Source organism: Zosterops lateralis, assembly GCF_965231275.1.
Source record: "Zosterops lateralis genome assembly, chromosome: 3".
NCBI lineage: Eukaryota > Metazoa > Chordata > Aves > Passeriformes > Zosteropidae > Zosterops > Zosterops lateralis.
Genome location: NC_139764.1, coordinates 20266354 through 20285833, shown reverse-complemented (window position 1 = coordinate 20285833; position 19480 = coordinate 20266354). Strand labels below are relative to the sequence as shown.

Sequence of the window (19480 nt, the reverse complement as noted above, 5' to 3'; positions counted from 1 at the left end):
GGCCAAGGCAACGGGGAAAATGCACGGCTGAGCGTCCGGCTTAGTAAAAAAAAAAAAAAAAAAAAAAAAAAAAAAAAAAAAAGCCAAAACCCGGCGGATGATGGTGTTCCCTCTGATATCCGGGCTTTTAGCGAAAGCAGCGCTGCGGGAAGTGTGGGCTCTGTGGGAATAGGCGAGTGCGTCAAATTCCTGCCTTTGGTTTGGCTCGGAGAAGAGGGGAACAGGTGGGTGGAGGCGTGGAGGGAGGCAAATGGAGTGTCCACTGCTCTTTGGGCCTCCCTGGAACACCTGCACACCGCAGCTGCCTGTACCAAACTCCTGAGACCCCTTCCAAGAGCTTCCTGCTTGTTGGCAGGGTCCCAGGGAGGTCACTGTGAGGGATACCCAGCTGCAAGGCGAGTATGGCATCAAATACAGGCTGGAGGGGCAAATGCCACTGTTTCCACGGGTCTGTCCTCACAGGCAAAGCAAGAGCTTTGGGATCTGGTGGCCAAACTCACAAACTGGATTTTTTATGGTCGATGTGCTGAGAGCAAAGTCCTAGAAGGTGGAAGATGGGGAAGCTCAGTGTTGGGCATTTCTGGGAGATTCAGACAGCCCAGGCACGATGGATTACTGGAAGTACTCCATCAGCAGCATCCTGGTGGAGAGGGACATTGAAGATGAGGCTGTTGTGGGTCTCTTTGGTAATGGGTACGTGTGGGCAATCAAGGCACGAGAGTTCCTCACACTGACCTCAAGAATCACTTGATCACAGACCAGGATCAGAAAATGTTCCCATTAGTGAGAATCTCCATAGATTGTAAAAAGTACAATGGGAGTTGTGAAAACCTGCTGGTGGATGAAGACAACGTGATGGATGTCAGAAGCAAAGGCAGTGACAGCAGGTCTATCCCTACTGGCATGACCCCCAAAACCTCATCTTCCTCATGGGCAAGAAGGGAGTCCAAAGAAGAATGCTTAATTAAAAAGAGCAGGATATAACTGTGAGAATGAAAGCGTGACACAAATAGTGCTAAAGAGACAGACATCTGCCTGAGCACAGAGAAGGGAATTAAACCTGGTTTTGTTGCAGATGTCTTTGCCTGCTTCTTTCAGATGAGGGATGCTGGGCAGGCAGCAGTGCTGGGACAACAGCAGCCCACCTGAGCAGGTGTGGTACAGAAGGGAATAATGTGTACTTTCCTCATCAGGATGCTCTGTATTACTTTTGTGGTCTCCCAGCCATTTTGGGTAGTTGCTCCTTGTTATTCACATTTTACTAGTTGACACTGGGGTAAAGGTCTCTGGTAACATTAGCTTTGTGAAAAGGCAACAGGGAGGGCAATGCCTTTGCCCTCTTGTTCACCACTTTGCTGTTTAAACCATGCCCTGATTCCAGTCATGAGTTTTGAGACCTTTCTCCTTCTACAAGTACACCACAACACGAAAGATAAACAGAACTTGTTCGTTTTGAATTTGCCCCCTGAACAAGCCCAGGACAGTTCTGGAGATCACGTACTGATCAGCAGAGCCTTGTGCTGCTGTTGGGTTGTGTGGGGGACGTGCAGAGACAGTCTGCTGCCTGCTCACCTTCCACATCACTTGAAATCCCTTCTTATGCTACTTTACTGGGACATCCCATCCTCCTGGGATCCCCACATTGCTCCAGGTAAATCATAGGTGCTAAATTAATCTGGTTTGACCAGACCTGCCCCACCATCTTCAAATCATTGACCCACTGGGTCAAAAATAATTACTTGTGATTGTTTTTATGACTCCTGCACAGACACAAGAAGGGAGCCAATCCTGCTGAGCAGACTGAGAGCCCTTGCACACTCTTTGGTAACCATTAATCTTCTCATTTAACATGGAGTCTATGTTTTGTTGAATTAAATTTAATTCACACAGAAGTCTTTAATCTGCATCTGCACCCACAGGAGCAGAAAAATGCTGCAAGGGGAACCAGGCATCTTATGGGTTAGCAAATGTTCAGTAGAACTGCAGCAACTGTCTAATGTCTGATAAGCAGTGCTTGCAGGCAGGAATCAAAACATATTAACTGAAGTACTAAAGAAAGGAAAACAAAACCACAAACTACTTTTAGAATTTAATAAAGAAAGAGATGCATCACATTAAATAAATGAAAAAAACCCAAACAAACTGCTATTTATGCTGGCCACTCCTGACAAACATATTTTCATAAGCTTAAGGCAAAAATGAGTAACTAACTCCTGTGGTTTCTTGAGCACAGTGTTTTCCACTGTGCAAACTGCAAAGTGCAGAATGATTTTGCTCTCCCAACTTCTGTCTATGAGGCATCAAAATAACAGAATTTGAGATGAGATGAAAAGAAAAAATGGGTGATTTACTGTTGGCTTGCTTCTTCTAGGTGCCAGAGAAAATAGGTCTGGAGCATTTATATGCTTTACCAGCTTGAGAATTTGGAGAAGTAGAGACCTTGATGGTTGTGAGAAGCTACAGCTCCTTCCTAGCTGCACATTATGGGCAGCACAGCAATGTACAGAACCAGATTCTTTTAGTTCAAGGGACTTGTTAACTGAATTCAGAAACAACATATTTTGAAATCCAAGAAGGACCTTAAACTTTCATTCCGTAGACCTACTGACCTAAGGATTCTAAGGAGATTTTGTTCACATCAGCCCTTCTGTTACATTCAGCCCTGACTCTTCTTGGAGAGTATGGTGAGAAGGAGCTTAAGGAAATAACAGAAGGCAGCAGCATCTGTATAATCTCTCATTTTCTGCTGTGAAACAAGGAACATAAAATCAGAAATAGCTGCAGAGAGCGCAGTTGTGGCTAAATGTTTCAGGTGTGAGTCTGCAGGCTTTGAGGAAAGCCCTCTTCACCCATGCACCAGGTGCCTCCCAAACAGCCTGAACAGCAGGTTTGTTTAATCCTCTATCCCAGGCACATTGGTGCCTACCTAGGAGCCACAAGGTCCTTGTACTTTTAAGCAATGTGAATTGAGCCATTTAGACAAAATAGGTGCTGGTTTTGTTACAATCCAAACACAGCTTCTTGTGTGACAGAACTGTGTTTGTTGTAGCCAGAGCAGGCACAGCTTTCCTGCCCTTAAAAGCAAATGATCATGTTTTCAATTTCTGATACCTTCATCAAAGTTTGGGACAGTCGTGCTGAAATTCTCTGCACCAGGGTCTTGTTTCAGGCTTCCTTAAAATGTGTCTGATCACATGAAAAATTCACACTGTCAGTCTTGCTGGGCTCCCTTAGCCATGAAAGTGTATGATATTGACATATCTTTAAAAAGCATAGTGTTAACTCAGTAGCACAGGACAAAATTTCAGGTGGAAAAAGTTTTATGGAAAAAGTAAAAGGCATATCTGCCTTCAGATGTAGTGGGCAATTTGAGATAATTCTAGAGGCAAACCTAGGATCTCTTGTAGCAGCAGCTCAATGAGAGGTCTAAGATAAATGATGAAGAAAGAGCTGAACAATTTTACTTGTTTCCACTGAAAAAAAAAAGACAAGCAGCTGAGGATCTTCCGGGTCTTCAATATATGCACAGTGCTGTACTTTGGAAAGGTATAAATTACCACGTTGAGGGGGAGAGGTTTGGATGGACATTATGAAAAAAACCCAGCGACAAAGACAGCAAAATGCTGGCCTCAATCAGGTGTCAGTGTGGTAGGATGGAGCTAAATGTAGCCTGGGCTTGTCTCAGTGAAGGAATTAAACACACACACCAGGGATATGGCAATTATTTTTTCAGTGACTCTCTGATAATTCAGCAAAAGGCAGGGATGAGGAGATAATGTGGCCAAGTATGCTGATTTCAAGAAGATATGATAAAAATCATACACACACACAGAAATTATGTCCTTTTTCCAAAGTTAGAACAAAGAATAAATTCAAAGAATTCCTTCACAGAGAGGAGGGGAGGATAAAAGCATTGCTGTTTCCTCTTAAAATCTTGAAGGAAATCAGAGTTCAGTGAGTCATGCACTAGAAATGGGCTCAGTGAAATTCATCTGTGGAAAAATCTCAGGCGAGTTATTGGCAATGATAGAGTTATAAATAGAGTCATTAATGATAGATGTCTTTTAATGGAGCCAGAGCAAAGAGATAAAAGGATCTCTCTTTTTTGGTGAGGTTTTTTCTATACAGAGAATTATTTATACCCAAAACCCAGATGGGTTGATAGGCTACTTTGGTAGCCGACATATAGAAAGATGAATTGAAAATTGTCTTCCAGTCAAAAGCTAAACTTCAGTCTCTAAATGCAATAGGACAACACAGAAATTGTTGTTCCAGGCAAATGTTTGGTCCAGTATTAACTAACAGAGGCTGTTGACAGTGTTCTGTAAATGCTATTTTCCATGTGAGTATAACATCCACCGGCAGCTTCAGGAGTCTGAAGAGTCAGGGTAGAGCTGTGTGGCACCTGGGAGAGCAGGTAAGGACCAAAGTAGAGGCTTTGCAGGAGAGCAGGACATTTGTTCAGCGGCACAAACATTAACACTTCTGCAGCTCCGGTTTCTCAGCCATCATGGGCAGGAAAGTCCCCACCCTAATTCAGGCACAGCTGAAAAAACAATCGGATGCAAGTTCAGTGTCCCAGGAAAGGAAGGAGCAAGGATTCCTTTACGGGCAGCAGAAACAGGGGAGTAAAGCATGAGGAGCCAAGTACGTGTGGTTTGCTGGAGCTGGGGTCCAAGGCACTCCTAGGGGGTGGGGTTTCATTCCAGTCTGCCAACCTCCAATTCAAAATTACACATCCTTTCATAGGCAGCTGTCATCTCTCCAGAAAAAGGTGAGATTTAGAAATATGAAGTGGCCTTGGCTCATCTCCTCACCTCCAGTGAATGTTCCTTGAGGAATGTGTTTGAGGCACAGCAAGAACTTAAGGGCAAAGTGCAATGCATTTTTAGGTGTTGAGAGAAAAAAAAAAAAAAAACCCGACAGAAGAACAATGTGCCTGAGGCTTTACATTTGAAATGCTTGGATAGAGGAGGCTCAGGATTCCACTGGGTAGGAAGCACTGGTATACTGAGGTGCACATTACACTGCTGAGACCCCACATCCTGAGGATGGATCTGGACAAACAGGGAGGCCAGCCTAGGGAAAGGCAGGAAATCCCTGCAGGAGATGAGGCAGAACAACGGGGCAGGCTGGCGAGGCTGGAAATCTGTGGGTTTTTTTCCCAGGAGATGGCAGTAAAGGACAATCGCCTTTGAGCCAGCGGAGCGCAGGGAAGTGGGAGCGGCGGTGAAAACCGAGCTGCTCCTCAGGCAGCGCTGCCGCCCTCGCCGGTCGCTCCTTGTTACCAGGAGCAAAGCTTTATTTATTCTCCTCGTCAGTGCTTCTAGCAAGGATGAGGAGCTTAGTCTTCTACATTTCCATACAATAGGTAAATGAAAAGCTTCCTGCTTGCCGTGGCCGGATCCCTCATCCAGACTGGAAGAAGCCCAGGAGGTGTCTCATCCAGCCTCCTGCTCACAGCAGAGTAAACGCTGCATTTGCACTGGGTTGCTTCTCACTTTGTACAGTCGTGCCTTGAGACACTCCACAGGCAGACTTCAGCCTCCTGAAATTACCTCCTCTCATGCTTAATTATCATATTACTGCTTTCCCTGACTTGTTTCTGGCTGAAAACTCCCCAGTTTGGATTTATGACAATGACCTCTTGCTGTCTTGCTGCAGACTCCAGTTAAGAGCTTGGCTCCATCTTGTTGGAAACCCTTTCTTATGTATTGAAAATCTGTTGTCAAGTTTCCTCTAAGTCCTCCCTCCTCCAGCTGAACGAGTCCAGAGCCCTGCATCTCTCCTTATGCACATTGCAGGATTCAGGACAGTGCACCACCCTCTCTGAGCCCAGTCTAGACTTCACCCCAAAACAGGCCTGGCAGCCCAATACTACTTCCTGAAAGGAGACGGAAGAGAAGGATTTTATTCCTTTATTTTCTCTTGATTTAATTATCTCTATTAACCTGCAAGTTCTTCAGGCTCTCTACTCTTCCTTAAAGAAAAAAGGATTTCCACAGCACACTCTGTACAGGTAACTGCAGCAATTTTGTGCATATTTTAGGATCAGTTTTGTCTCAGAAGAGGCCAGTGTTCAGCTAACAAGGGACTCAGGATACAGAAAACAACAACTAGTTTTACTGCACCCCAACACAAAACTGCCCCTTTCCCAGTATGACAGACAGGCAGAGATCAGAAAGGATATTTGTCCCTGAAGTGATCCGTGACCTGGGAGTGGCAAAGATCTGGAAGTGCCGAAGTGCTGTGGTGTGGTACAGCTCTCCTCAGTCACTGCACTTCCAAAGTGAGCTGTGCAAGAGTGTTTCCTTGCTAATGTTGCAGGGCAAAGGACAATAGCTATGAGTCCTCTGCCATTTCCTCAGAGCCTATGGTAAGCCAGAGGAGTAATTAAATACTCTGGCAAAACCAGCAGAAATATGCTTTATTCTGCTCTGTGAGTCATTGAGCACTCACCAGGAATAGCCAGGAATTTAAAGTAAAACTGACTTGCCAGGTTGTCTCATTAGTGGAGTTTGTTGCTGAGAGAAGCAGAGACAAGTTGACTACCTACTTCTTCCCACTCTTGCATGCATTCAGCTTCCCAAACCTATTTGTCCTGCCGTTTGTTATAAAGCACAGGGAAAGGTGTATGGAAATCTGAAGGGAACCAGATGGGACAGTAGCACACCACTGAAGACAAAACCTGGCAAGTAAAGCAATGAGCAACATATTTTGTCCTGGTCAAACATCAAATCAAGTCTTCCCACCATGTGGTGGGAAGGATACCCACCTTGGTATCCACAGCATCTCACATTGTTTATGAGCGAGTCAAACATCTGTTTTGTTCCTCCAGAGGCACCAGGAGTTCAGCTGCAGACAAGCCTGTTTTAGTAAAAGAGCCTGTGTGCATCTGTAGATTGAAAGCTGCTCCTGCTGGGGTGGCTCCTCCAAGGACAACCTTGCCAAGAATACATAACACCTGTGCAGAAGCAAAGATTCAGTCCCAGACTGTCCTCATGGCTTGGCACCTGCCAGGGCTGGGAACCCAGGCTCCTCACCAGTCCCAGCCTCCTCCCCATCACCAACGGCTTGTTCTCTTTCATCTCATGTGCAGATTTCCAGCACTGCTTTAGATGGAGGCTGCCCATTTTGTTGGCTGAGCAGATGACCTGCCAGCCAATGCTGAGGTGGTCAGGGAACATTTTTTGCATCTCTTATGTCATGGAGACAAGATTTAGCAACAGAGTTGCAGGACTTGCCCTGCTCCACCTGTTTGCATCATAGCTAAGACAGACCTGGCCCAACAGAGATGCTGCCATGACTGAGAGGAAGTACAGCCCTCTGCCATCCACCCAGCTGAAAAATGAACCTCACCCTCTGGATTCAGGTTTGCTAGACACTGCTTCCTGAGCTGGGCTAATGAAGAGAGTAGCAAACCCTCAGGACAGGGCTTGGCCTCACAAATTCCCTTCAGGAGATGAAGAGTGAATCACTGTTCAAGGAGAACTGATAAGCAGCACTAATTGGTAACCTCAGTGAGAACCATCTCAGTTCATTTTGAGGGTGGAAAATGAATCATTAGCTGGTTTATTGCAATAGCACAGGTTACTGGCTTACTTTTTCTTTCTCTCTCCTCTTTCTTTGGTTTTGGTCTATTTTAGAAACATTGGCCAGCCAAAGCTGACTCACCAATATGCCTGAGGCTTTGCTTTTCTCAGGCTCACACAGAAACACCATGTACATTGTCATTCAGGTTCTGTATGGATGGCACCCAGTTTATTCCCTTAAAGTTGCACCGGGTGAGCAGAGGCCGGGTGTCAGCAGGCAAAAGTCCACTGTGCTGAGCAGTTCAGGAACTAAGGTTCATGTTTACCTTTGTGGAAGGTCTGAATGGGCTGGACCCTGTGTGTTGCAATGAGGGAGCAGCCTTACTAGTCAGGACACAGAGACAAATAGATGGGACACTCAGTCCACACAGAAAAATGGAGACACAAATCTCTTCCTGCATGGCTTTAGTAATTTGAAAAAAAAAGGTCTAATGATTTCTGCTCTAAGAGCACTGTAAAACATGGAGTGGTGTAACAAAATCTGAAGTTAATCCCAAACTCCGCAGGCTGGTGTGGCATGTGGGTGTTAGGGCAGCCCTGTTCTTACTGCATTATTAACAGCTCTATGGCATGCTGGTGGGGCAGATAAAAGGGACAGGTCTGTCCCCACTAAAAACCTCAAGAGAAACATCTGAAGGCATGAAATCAATGAGCAAAATCCCTTTGTGGCTATTCCCACCCCAGCTTCTGCAACCTTAGATCGTCTGCAGCCTCATCTCTGCACCTTGCTGTTCCTGAGCATTTCCATACAGTCTGGGCTAAAATCATGTTCTATCAGGGCACTGAGGCCACAGGCAAAACAACGTGGGGAAGTTTACACTGCAGCTTCCCCTTGCTGGCTGGGCTGCTGCTGAGAAACTCCTCCTTTGTGCGCTTATTTACGTGTGTAGGTAAAAACAGACATGGGTCTCGTGGGTTTTATTTACAGTCCAGTGAGAAAAGAGTATAACACCCCACCCCACCCCCCCATTCTGATTCATTTGCTACATTTAAAAGAAATACAGTGTGGTTTGCCAAGACATACAAACTCCTTTGTTCAGAAAAGGCAAAGAAAGCCAGTGAACAGCATTTTTTTCCAGTTAAGTCAACTCCTTGATTACAAAAAACACCATGAAAACTAGAAAGATATATAATACATAGAAAGTGCTAGCAGGGAAGTAATTTATGACTATCACAAAAGACTGACAGAAACAAACTAACAAACCCCACAAAAATTTTAAGGCCCGTAAACCACCTTGGTCCTCTGTCATCAATATACAATTTATGTCCCTGGAGGTGTGACATGGAAGCTGCTGCATCTGCACCACTGAGCTGAGCCATCTGATATTGACATCTTTTGCTTACAGCTTCCAGGTGCAGAAATTATGATGGAGCTGGCAGGTTATTTGGCCCCATTCTCATACATCACACTTGTACATTCTTATACTAAATGCGGTATGTATTTTTTTTTCTCAGATGCAGCTGGCAATCAATTGTTTTTCCCCTGGTGAACACCACAGAATTAGGCATAAAATGCCCCAGCTTCCAGAATCAGATATATCACATATGAACTCTGTTCTCAGTAAAAAGAATATATGCAGATTTCATAGTAGCAGAGGGAAAGTTTAAAATGTTAATCACCGTGAGCCTTTAATGCCCCAAAATCACAAATACACGCCTCATTTTCTTTCTGGATTTTTACATCTTTCTCATGATTATTTAAAGGCTCATTATGCCCAGTGTTTGAAATGAACAACCATGATGCAGCAAAGCTCTCCACGTCTCAGGCCACATTCCATTTATGTCCAAGTATATTTTTAAGTACACTCATATTCTTAACCCTCTCAGGAAAAAAAACACGACCAAACTCAGAATCTCAGACAACCAATCTTCAGAAAACCTAAATTTTCCTAATCCTCTGTTATCTATTTCCTCCACTGCTTTGACAATTCCTCTCACTACCCAAATTCATCTCCACCTCCCCAGCTGCTCTCCCATCCTCTGTTTTCCTTCATTCCTCTCTCCCTCATCTACCTGCTTTTCCATCCATCCTTGGCTCCCTTCCATACAGTTCTGGAAAACCAACTCATGCCCAAAACCAAACTTCAGTTCAAATAATCAAAAAATTATTTTCTCCTCCTTACACTTTTTTGACCGGGTCTGATTTTACAAAGCACTGGAATTGTTTTCAGAGAAGAGCACTCAGTCTTGGAAAGGACCTGGCACAAGCACTCAGGGCTGTTGGTCCAAGAGGTTTTTCAGATCCAGGTCTCAAATTTAATCCTGAGAAAGCAGCAATGGCCTCGTGTCCTCTCCCGTGGGGCACAGGGAGCTGCGCTAGCGGACGAAGGATGCCACATGTGCTGACACTCCAAAAGGAGCAGAATAGGCTGCTGCTAATCCTTGCAGGCCGACCACCACGTAGTGACAACCCTTCTGCAGAACCTTCCCGACATTCTGGGGAGAGAAATGAGAAAAAGGGATAAAAAAAGACAAAGTGATAGAAAATACCTTCACTTGAAATCATTCCGACAGCCAGTGTCACAGCCCCAGAAAATGAAATTCTCCCACAGCTAACGAGGGCTGGAGAGTGGAAAAACATTTTACCATCTATTTTTATATAGGCATACACACCCACAGGGTATAGTTAAACTGAACGGATGCAGCCTCCACAGGAAGCCAGGCTTTTACATGTGATTCTATTCAAGAATAAAATTAGTTTAAATTCACCCTAGTTTGTAGAAGTACATAATTCCCACATTACATGTTCTAACTATGTTAGTAATTCCTAGAAGTTCATAAAGTGCTAAAACTGGAGCTGAACAAGAAGGCAATAACTACTAAGAATACTTTTATGGAAATTGCATTGCTTTTTGTCAAGATTTTTTTTGGTAAAAATAAGAAAGTTTTGATCCATATCAGTACACATTCAGGAACTCATCTATGTACTGCACTAGGGATAAATTTGCCATGGATTATTTAACTGAAAACCTTAATCTAATTTTAATTTAATTTTTGATAGTTTTTGTTCATGTGGCTGCTCACGGCTGGGGAATTAATACAATGTGGTCAGATTTGGAGGAACATCAGAATTACTGTTAGTAACTCTTTATGGTTGTGTGGGACTAGATTAAACTGACCTCTTGCAACATGGAAAACACTGAAATCAGTGTTTTTAAATCAGTGAAATCCAATCAATATCTATTATATTCTTATGATTTCTTAAAGCTGGATTACAGAGGTTCTGACACATAAAAACCTTCAGCTGTCATGGTGCTACTACACAGATGAACTTTGCTGGTTTTACTCCTATGGACTGTGCTGGTTTTACTCAAAAGGAGTTAAGATGCCAAGATAAAAAGGCAGCCAGAGCCTGGGGGCAGATCCTGGGGCTGGAGGAGGAGATGCAGGGCCTTCCCCTCCCTCATCTGCCCCTGCCTCACTGTGTCACACTGGAGTCTTCTTTCCCCCTTCCTGCCCTTCACTTGCCTACCCAGACCTCACCTGCTCTTTCATGAGTTGTTCTTTATGCCAGAGCCAAACTGGCAACCCTTCCCCGTGGGAATGTCATCTGACCAACACAAAAGGGAATACACAGTGCCCAAGAACTGGCCTGTGCTCTAAGCACCACTGAAAGCACCTTTATAGCAACAGCACCCCCAGTAAAGCCATGACCTGCTGCAACCATTCTCACAAAACTGCACTGTACAGATCAGGCCTAGAGGCTTGAGACAGCTTCCTGCAGCATGGGACCTGGAAAACAGAGTGCTGGGAACTCAAGGAATCAATTTCATCTCGGAAGAATGAAATATTCTGTTAGTTTCTTTATGAAACAGTAGGATTTGAGAGGCAGCTCCCATCAATGCTGACATCTGTAAACTCAATTTCAGAAGTAACTTTGCCAAGGTAACGGCATTTTCTGCATGTCGGACATAGCAAGGATATCTTTACCAAAATCATGGGTTTTTAATAGAATGCAGTAGAAAGTCACGTCTCCAGGTGACATCTGTAATCTCAGCAGCAGGAAAGGATTCCTGACAACAGACAGGATTCTCCTGCTAACACAGAAATTATTTTTTGCTACGAACATCCAAAACATACCTGAGATGTACTTAAGTGACACGAACAAGAGAAAAACAATAGAATTGTTCCACATGGCAGTTTTGTAACCAAAGGCACCCATCTTCCGGTGGGAGGAAAACCAAACCACCAGACTGCAGGACTTGTGACTTCCCACACAGGAAAGCAAAAGAACAATTTCGATCCAAAACTGTTGTTACGGATGAAGAACAAGCTGCAATTTTTTTTTTTTTTTCCCTGTAACTCAGAGCAGTGATTTGTAAGAGTCACCTTGGCCAAGGAATGTCCTGCAGGGCTGTTTACAGTTTCTTTCAGGCACTTCAGTGGAAGGGGGAAAAAATGCAGGCCAATTAACTGGAAGTTTTAAGGAACAGTTTTAAAATTCTGACGCCCAGGGAAACGCAGAACCAAGCGAGGCAAAGCACCCGTCACATGGATCAGCTTAGTGTCATTTTCACTTCGAATTAGACAGATTTTGTGCTCTTTGATCCAGGCGAGGATCGGTGTCCGTCACCCCCCCGCCCCAGCAGCACCGGCTCCTTCCCGGGCAGGTCCAGAGCAAACCCCGACCCCACCTCGGAGCCGAGAGCGGCTTCTGGAAAGCCCGAGGGATAAGGGGCATTCTGAGAGCGCCTCGGAACTGCTGGAGCCGAGGCACCGCCACCACAGACCCCATACCGGGGGTCCCATGCCAAGGGTCCCACACCGAGGGTCCCCATCCCGAGGGTCCCTCTCCGGCCGCGCTGTGCCCTCACTCACCTTTCCGTACTTCTTGAGGCGCTTTCCGTAGTGGCGCTTGCCGGGGCTCCGCGGCGGGCGCAGCGGCTCGTAGGAGCCGGGCAGGACGGCGAAGCGAACCTTCCTGCACCCGCTGCCCTCCTCCTCCTCCTCTTGCTCCTGCTCCTGCTGCTGCTGCCGCGCCGCCCGCGGGCCCCCCGCGCTGCCCCCGGCCCCCGCCGCCTCCTCCTCCTGCTCCTCCTGGCCGGGCAGGATGGACACCTGGTCGTCGCCGGCCCCGCGGCGGGAGAAGCGGCCCCTGACCTTGGCGCCCAGGCGCGCACCCACCGTCATGGTGCCGCCGGGCGCCGACCCGCCCGCGCCGACCTCGGGCGAAGCTTCCTCCGCCGCTGCGCCACAGGTGTGGCCGGAGGCGGCCGCTGCCCCCTCCCCGGGGCGGGACGGCTGCGGGAAGAGGCGCCCCGGGCCGGGGCAGGCGGCCGAGGGATGGCCGTGCCCCCCGCTCTGGTGCGGGAAGGAGCCGGGACTGGAGCCCGGCAGCTCAGCGGGGACAGGTGAGCGCTGAGCCCCGCACCGGCCCCGGGCTGCCTCGGCCTCGGCGAGACCCGTGGAAGATCCTCCCGTGGCACCGCACGAACTGCCCCGGCCACGGCAGCACCGCTCCGGGAGGGCACGCTCTTTCCCCGGCAGCCAGAAAGGCCAAGCTCCTCGGATGTGCCTCAGCTATAGGTGTTCCTAATAAAGCCAAGGGTAAACAGCCTCTCCTGCGTCCTGGGCTGCGTTCGGCTACCCCTGGCCAAGGGGAAAGTGGCGGAGAAGTTTCTCAGTGGCTTTTGCCCAGATGCTGGGGGAGGCCGTGATAGCCCCAGCTCCACGGCTGGGCTGCTGCAGGGTAACAGCTGCCTCTCCTAAGCAGTGTTCCTCACCTGGGGAACATCATAGAATGTAAAATTATACAGGGAGGAGAGATACAATTTATTAAACCAGTTGGTGTATTTGTCAACATTTGGCGTGTGGACGCTTTGGACAAGCAGATGCAACACGGGGCAGACCAGTCCTTTCCCCTGGATTTTTCTTACCGAGGAACAAAGTCTTAAACCTGCATCTCCCCAGGATGTATGTGTAACATTCGGAAAGTAAATCCTGCACTCCACATTCCTACCTGCCCCAAGGATGGTGATCCACCACCTTCACAGCTCCAAAAGCTGTGTAAGGAACAGTGGGGCCATGTCCCTGAAGGGTGGAAGGTGTGAGCTAAGCCTCAGGACTGTCACTACAGGAGAAGCTGAGGTAGATAACTTTTCCCTATCTTCCCAAGAGAGGCAGGCCTTTCCCACGGACTTGGCTTGTGTCTCGCAAGTTTGCTTTCTTTTCCAGAACTCAGCTATCAGAGACCTCACAGAATGCATCTCTCAGCTGAGATTTAGTGTCTCCATTTGCATGGTGGCAGGGGAGTCACATATTCTGAGTAGGTCCAAGGTACCCTTAGGTGTATGACACCAGATACCAAAACCTCATGTCTACACAGCTGATGGAATTTTAGCATCATCCATTACCAAATGGCACAGTGACCCCACTTGGTTCCCCAGCAGTGTCATTCATTCAGTGGGCCAGGAATGACTGTTTATTGTATTTTCACTGATTTATATACATTTCGACGCTTTTAAACTGTGTGAAAAGGGAGGCACTAGTTTTGGGAATGTTGATATACCTCAAAAGAAATAATGCAAAAAAATCCCCCAACCCAGACCAGCTGAACTATGCAGTAACCCCACTGCTCACCCTCCACCCATCCCAAATAACCCCCCAAAATGCTGCCAACAAACTACAGTTGAATTCATGAGGCCTCTGAAGATTTGAGGCATCCCTATCCCTGCCTGGAGCTGGGAAATAGGATGTGGCATTCAAAACTCTTTTGTATTCCTGCAGTTTAAGCTGTGCTGATAAAATGCCACACCAGTCCCCTCCCACATGGAGGTTGGGAACATTTAGATCTGAATGCAGCTTTATCCCATTCTTACCTAAGGAGTAACTGACCCATAACAGGTCCAGCACAAGGCAGCTGCTGAGGGCACCCAGAACCAGGCACTGAGGTTGGGTAGGCACCATCTCACTGATCCCAGACTAAGAAGTTTTACTGGCAAGCAGAGTTCAGAAACCTTTTTCAGAACTGCTTTCTCTGATCTTCCAGTCTTACTCCTGCTGGAGCAGCAGACTTGGAGAGCCAAATGCTGCACTTGTGTGCAGCTACACCTTTTGCACTCAGACTGTGTCCTTGAGAAAGCTCCAGGTGTATTTGCTGCGGAGCGTGAGGTGAGTCACAGCTCATGTTCCAGCAGGGCAAAAGGAGGTGGGCTTAGGAATCAGGGCAATTTCACACTGCTGGCAGGCACTGGACAGAACACAATTTGCAAGCTGCCCTGATATATAAGCATTAAATTGGCAGTGCCATGTTTCATGGGAAAGTTGAACTACGATTCATCAGCTCTGTCCTCTGGAAAAGCTATGTGTGTTTTATGGAACACTGCTACATCTCTGGTTATATGGAGCGATGAAAACCAGCAGCAATCTAGGGCAAAGTTAGCCATGGAAAAGCAGCGCCTGTGAAGCAGGAAGCTCTCCTAAGTACTTAATCTACTGTCTCACAGCATGACCTATATTTTTTCCACTGAACCTTCTGAAAAGGCAAAGGGTTTTGTTTCATTACCAAGTCCATACATGAGCTTAGGTTAGCGTCACAGTTATATTCCAGCTGTGTATTTTTAAGAATAATCAAACATTTATGGACATTTATGGGTAAATTGAGCAGACACACAACCCCCTCCCTCCCGACTGATTTTTGGTGAATTCCTGTAAAAGCTCCTGGACATGCATTTCTAAGCAATGGTAAACCAATGGTAGTTTCTGAACAGTGCAGGACCACTGAACCCATGAAATGCTAATCTTGAATTTGCACCATGCTGAAGATGGAGCCTGTGCACCTCTCAACTGTTTTGCTACCTGCAGTAATGACTGTGCTTTTATAAAGGGCAAACAACAAGTATTTTAGTATGAGAACTGTTCAAGTAAGTTTTAATAGAGTGCACCAGTGAATCAAGATGACTTGCATCAGATTTGGTTCAATGAACATCAGATAAAAAAAAAGAGAAAAGGGGCTACAGTTCTTTCTTTCCAAACACCACCCTTTTTCTAAGGCAACAATACACGTCCATTTCCGAACATAACTGTTACATAGGAAAGCTACATCACAGTACAGTATGTAAAGTCCATCTCGGTCAAGAAGCCATTAGAGAATGGCACATTTACTACACTTACAGCTTTCTAACTTAGGGTTACAGAGTTTACCACAGCTTTTTTTTTCATTTTTATTTTTTAAAGTGACAATTTCTTAATGAACTTTCTATTCTTCACAAGAGTGTGCAGATGGGGCCCATATGTTGATATTACAGTAATTACGACATTAAATAACATTGCACAACCAACCTCTATGGTTAATTCAGTACAAAAGAACAAGTATTAAAATGTACCAGTACTAGTGGTTTTACATAGTTTAGAATCATTAATTATGAAGGAAAAAAAAATGTGGGGCTGTTTTTTTTTTTCTTTTCTGTAGGCAAGTGCCTAATTACAAAGCTGCACATTACAGGCATAATGATGTGGAATAAATACAAGAAATCTGGTAAAATATTAAACACAAACAGGTTACATGGGAACAAACTGTACAATCACAAAAGCATAAATCAACAATTTATCATTATAAACAATGTATGTTTAGCTGTAAAGTATTATGTGGAATTGCATGTACTCTTTGGGGGCACATGTTCCAAAAGCCAAGCTAATTCCTGAGGTGGTATTATTAACTTACACAATTGGTCAACACTTCAGATTATCTTGTGCTATTAAACAGTCCCAATGTTAATAGATTTCCATAAAATGGAATTTGTAGTATTCTGAAGGCAGCAAATAAGTGATATTTTACACCAAGATATTCAAATGAAATAATTCTGGTTCTCAGTTTTGGTGCTACATTTGTTAATGGGCCATGGGAATAAGCACTGGAATTTGCAGACAGAAATCACTTATGCCTGGTTTCTGTTCCCCCACAGCTCTGAGCTGGCCAAAGGCAGAACAAAGTTTCTAAACTGTAAGTGCCAACACTGTAAACATATTTGTCTCGTTTTTTTCAACTAAACACTGTCCAATAACAAGGATAAGAGCCAAAGATAAGCAGGAACAGTCTCATGTAGAACAAAAGCCAATTACTCATCGACTTTGGTTCAACTCATGAACAATTTTTAAATAATTAAAAATGGTCATGCTACAGTTGTGAAAACTAGTTTGTGCATTTGACTCAGGACACAAGTTTTTTAAAAAACGCATGGTAGAAGTAAGACTTATAAAACCCACCAAAAATGTAAATGATAGGGAAGAACTTTTCCAACTCAAAGCATCAAACATACATTTCTGTGCAGAAATCTAGACAACTATACAAGATCTGAATTTAAGCAGTCATCTTTTTATTATACAACTCTATGAACATAAAATGAACAGAATGCTCTATATACTTACCTGTACATGTGAACATAACTTCTTTAGCTACAGTTATTTAATATAGGTCATACTGGATTTAACTTTACAATTCTGAATAACTATGTATAACCTTATTGCAATAAGGGCAATTTCTACATGGGGAGTTTCACAGGCCAATCACATTAGGCGAAACCAGTACATTCAAAGTGTAGATCATGTATGAATCTTCCCTGATCCCAAAGAATTTAGGTTCTCTTTACAGCTTAAGCTCATTTGCTATCTTGGATGCAATGTTCTTAAATGCGATAGAAGTCCCAGATATTCTCTTGAAGCGAACTCCATTGAGCGACAATCGTGGCAGTTTGCAGACTTCCATCTCCCACTGAACAAGGCTGTCTTGTCGTGCATCACCGTGGACACAGAAGAGCAAAAACCTCTCTTTTTGTTCATAATCACAGTTATTGGCATCTAACACTTTCCGAATCTCTCTCATCATATCATTCGGGTCCATAGAACTCGTGGTCTTCATACTCCACGTGAAGCGCAATGAGCGTGGCTTCGAATCTTTGCTATCCTCCTTCTCTCTGTCTTTAGGCTCCCCAGAAACACTCCTGGAACAAGTGACACACAGCAAAGTCAGAACCAGAGCAGTTTAGCTGAGAGAGAGAGAGAGAAGAGAAGTACAGTTCTCGAACAGGGGTTTCTAAACTGCCCTTGAGATGCCACAAGTCACGGGCAAGGGAATTCAGGGAGCAGGATGGGCGCTGCTGGAACAGCCCTGCCCCACGTGTGTGCCCAGCACAGCACTGTGCCACAGTAGTGGCACATGGCAAAGCAAGTTTGGAAACCCCTGCTCTGCAATGTTCTGATGGCAACATGTGCAATGGGAACTGCAGCAGACACACGTTACTCCATACTGCTCCAAAGAAAGTGGAATCTATGTAAAAGCATGACTGAAGTTCTGCTGATTTCATGATCTGGAGCATGCCATACACCAACAAAACTGAAGTTGAGGGACACAATCCTGAAGCGGAAATCATACTGTAAAAGCAGCAGAGGAAGAAATCCCACCCTGCAATTCACAAGTCTTTAATTAATTCCCTCCCCCTCTTTTCTCTTTCCCCCACTTTTGTAGTTGTTTAGATTTTTGACCTCTCTCTGCATCAAAAGAGCTTATAATAACGTGTTTTATTTAAACTCATGAGGCAGAATTTTGGAGTGTAATTTGGTCATGAACAGCCTGTTGGTCTCCATTTGAGTACATGGCCAGCAGCTTTTACAAATAAGAAACAGCGACTTGTGTTTTACAAATACAGACACAAACTATATTATTTAATAAAGGACAAAATTGCAAGGGAGCAATTTCCAATTAATGCTCTTAGTCTGATGCATCCTTATCAAATAGATTACTTGTTCCATTGCAGAAAACATTTTGAGAACCAGCACTAATTATTTTAAAGTAATTCCACAGTCAGCTGTATCTGTTCTTGCCCCAGGTACTCCTGATGCTGATGCCTCCCCATCCATCACTGGGGAAAGGTGCTGCTCTCATTTCCAGTCTAGAAACTGTGATGATTATTCAGAGAGGAGTCAAAACAAGCACTTTTAATTCAACTTTGTGTGACCCCCAGAGAACCACATTGATATCAAGGGATAGAGCAGGGATAAGATCTCAAATGACTTTTTTAGCCCAAAACAGACACTGTAGGATGACAAAAAGCAGAGAAAGCTAGAGAATGAAAGCAAGAGCTGAAAGCAACTTTACACTTGATTTGAACACTCAGTCTCTTTTCCCTTTCCACATCCAATAATTTGACAGCTAAGAGACTCTGAATTGCAAAGGGCTAACTTAGATAAATGCATTGTGTATTATATACCGTGTATCTGGGTAAGAATGTGCTTGTTTTTTTTTTTTTTTAATAGAGGCTTTCTGTTTTGAAAACTAAATCAATACTTTCTGTAAGTGACTGGTTTAGAATAAATGCAAACTACAATGCCTGTTCATTAGAGAGCAGAAAAATAAAGAGGTATGCACTGTGCTAAGCACACCAAAAGCTGAAACATGGCAAAAGAGCAGATATACTGGAAAATGAGCATATGAAGGAATGTTTTATTGCTAACAAAGCATCTATAGATTTGTGTGCAGTGGTTGCCACAGAAATTCAATATTTGGCAGTCACCACCCTTTTTGTCTGAATGTCACTTGCTTTATTTCTCAGAACAAGTGACATTCATTTCTCAGGGACTATAAGGTGTTTACTTATGGCAAGCAGCGGCTTTAGTAATGAGCACAGTATGTAACTATCGTAAAAATTTAATAGATACATATATACACACAGACACCTGAAGTATTTACACTGTCCACTGAAACCAAAAGTAAACACCATTAAATATTTGCAAGTCCAAACATGATTTTAAGTGCCTAAAGGATTGGTTAACTCCTACAGGGGGCTTTATTATTCAAAAGAATATGCTTACATAAAGTTTTGTATTAAATACTTCGCAAGAAAGCAGAAATGAGGGATATAAAGGACCTTGCCAAGACCCCCTCCCCCCAAATA

At 44.7% G+C, this 19480-nt stretch overlaps 2 protein-coding genes across 4 annotated transcripts in view; both read right to left on the bottom strand.

The window, feature by feature from the left end:
• Window positions 1–8495: 8495 nt before the first annotated feature.
• LOC310906667 (required for drug-induced death protein 1) lies at window positions 8496–12761 on the bottom strand. Its single transcript, XM_083856105.1, has 2 exons — window positions 12411–12761; window positions 8496–10028 (listed from the first exon to the last, which is right to left on the bottom strand). Exons 1-2 carry the CDS (start codon window positions 12720–12722, stop codon window positions 9909–9911), a joined length of 432 nt encoding a protein of 143 aa, XP_083712231.1. The 5' UTR covers window positions 12723–12761; the 3' UTR covers window positions 8496–9908.
• A 2671-nt stretch (window positions 12762–15432) lies between these two features.
• MARK1 (microtubule affinity regulating kinase 1) overlaps window positions 15433–19480 on the bottom strand; it is a 57219-nt gene continuing 53171 nt past the window's right edge. For all 3 annotated transcript variants that reach the window (XM_083856697.1, XM_083856698.1, XM_083856699.1), the window contains one exon: window positions 15433–17530. In XM_083856697.1, coding sequence (XP_083712823.1) covers window positions 17176–17530 — 355 coding nt within the window. In that variant the 3' untranslated portion in view covers window positions 15433–17175. The remainder of the gene's footprint in view (window positions 17531–19480) is intronic.

Excerpts from the sequence above, each read along its gene's own strand:
- LOC310906667 (XM_083856105.1), bottom strand. The coding sequence starts at position 12,722 with ATGACGGTGGGTGCGCGCCTGGGCGCCAAGGTCAGGGGCCGCTTCTCC. Across the intron at positions 10,029-12,410 it reads GCCTCAAGAAGTACGGAAAG|AATGTCGGGAAGGTTCTGCA; the intron begins GTGAGTGAGGGC and ends TTCTCTCCCCAG.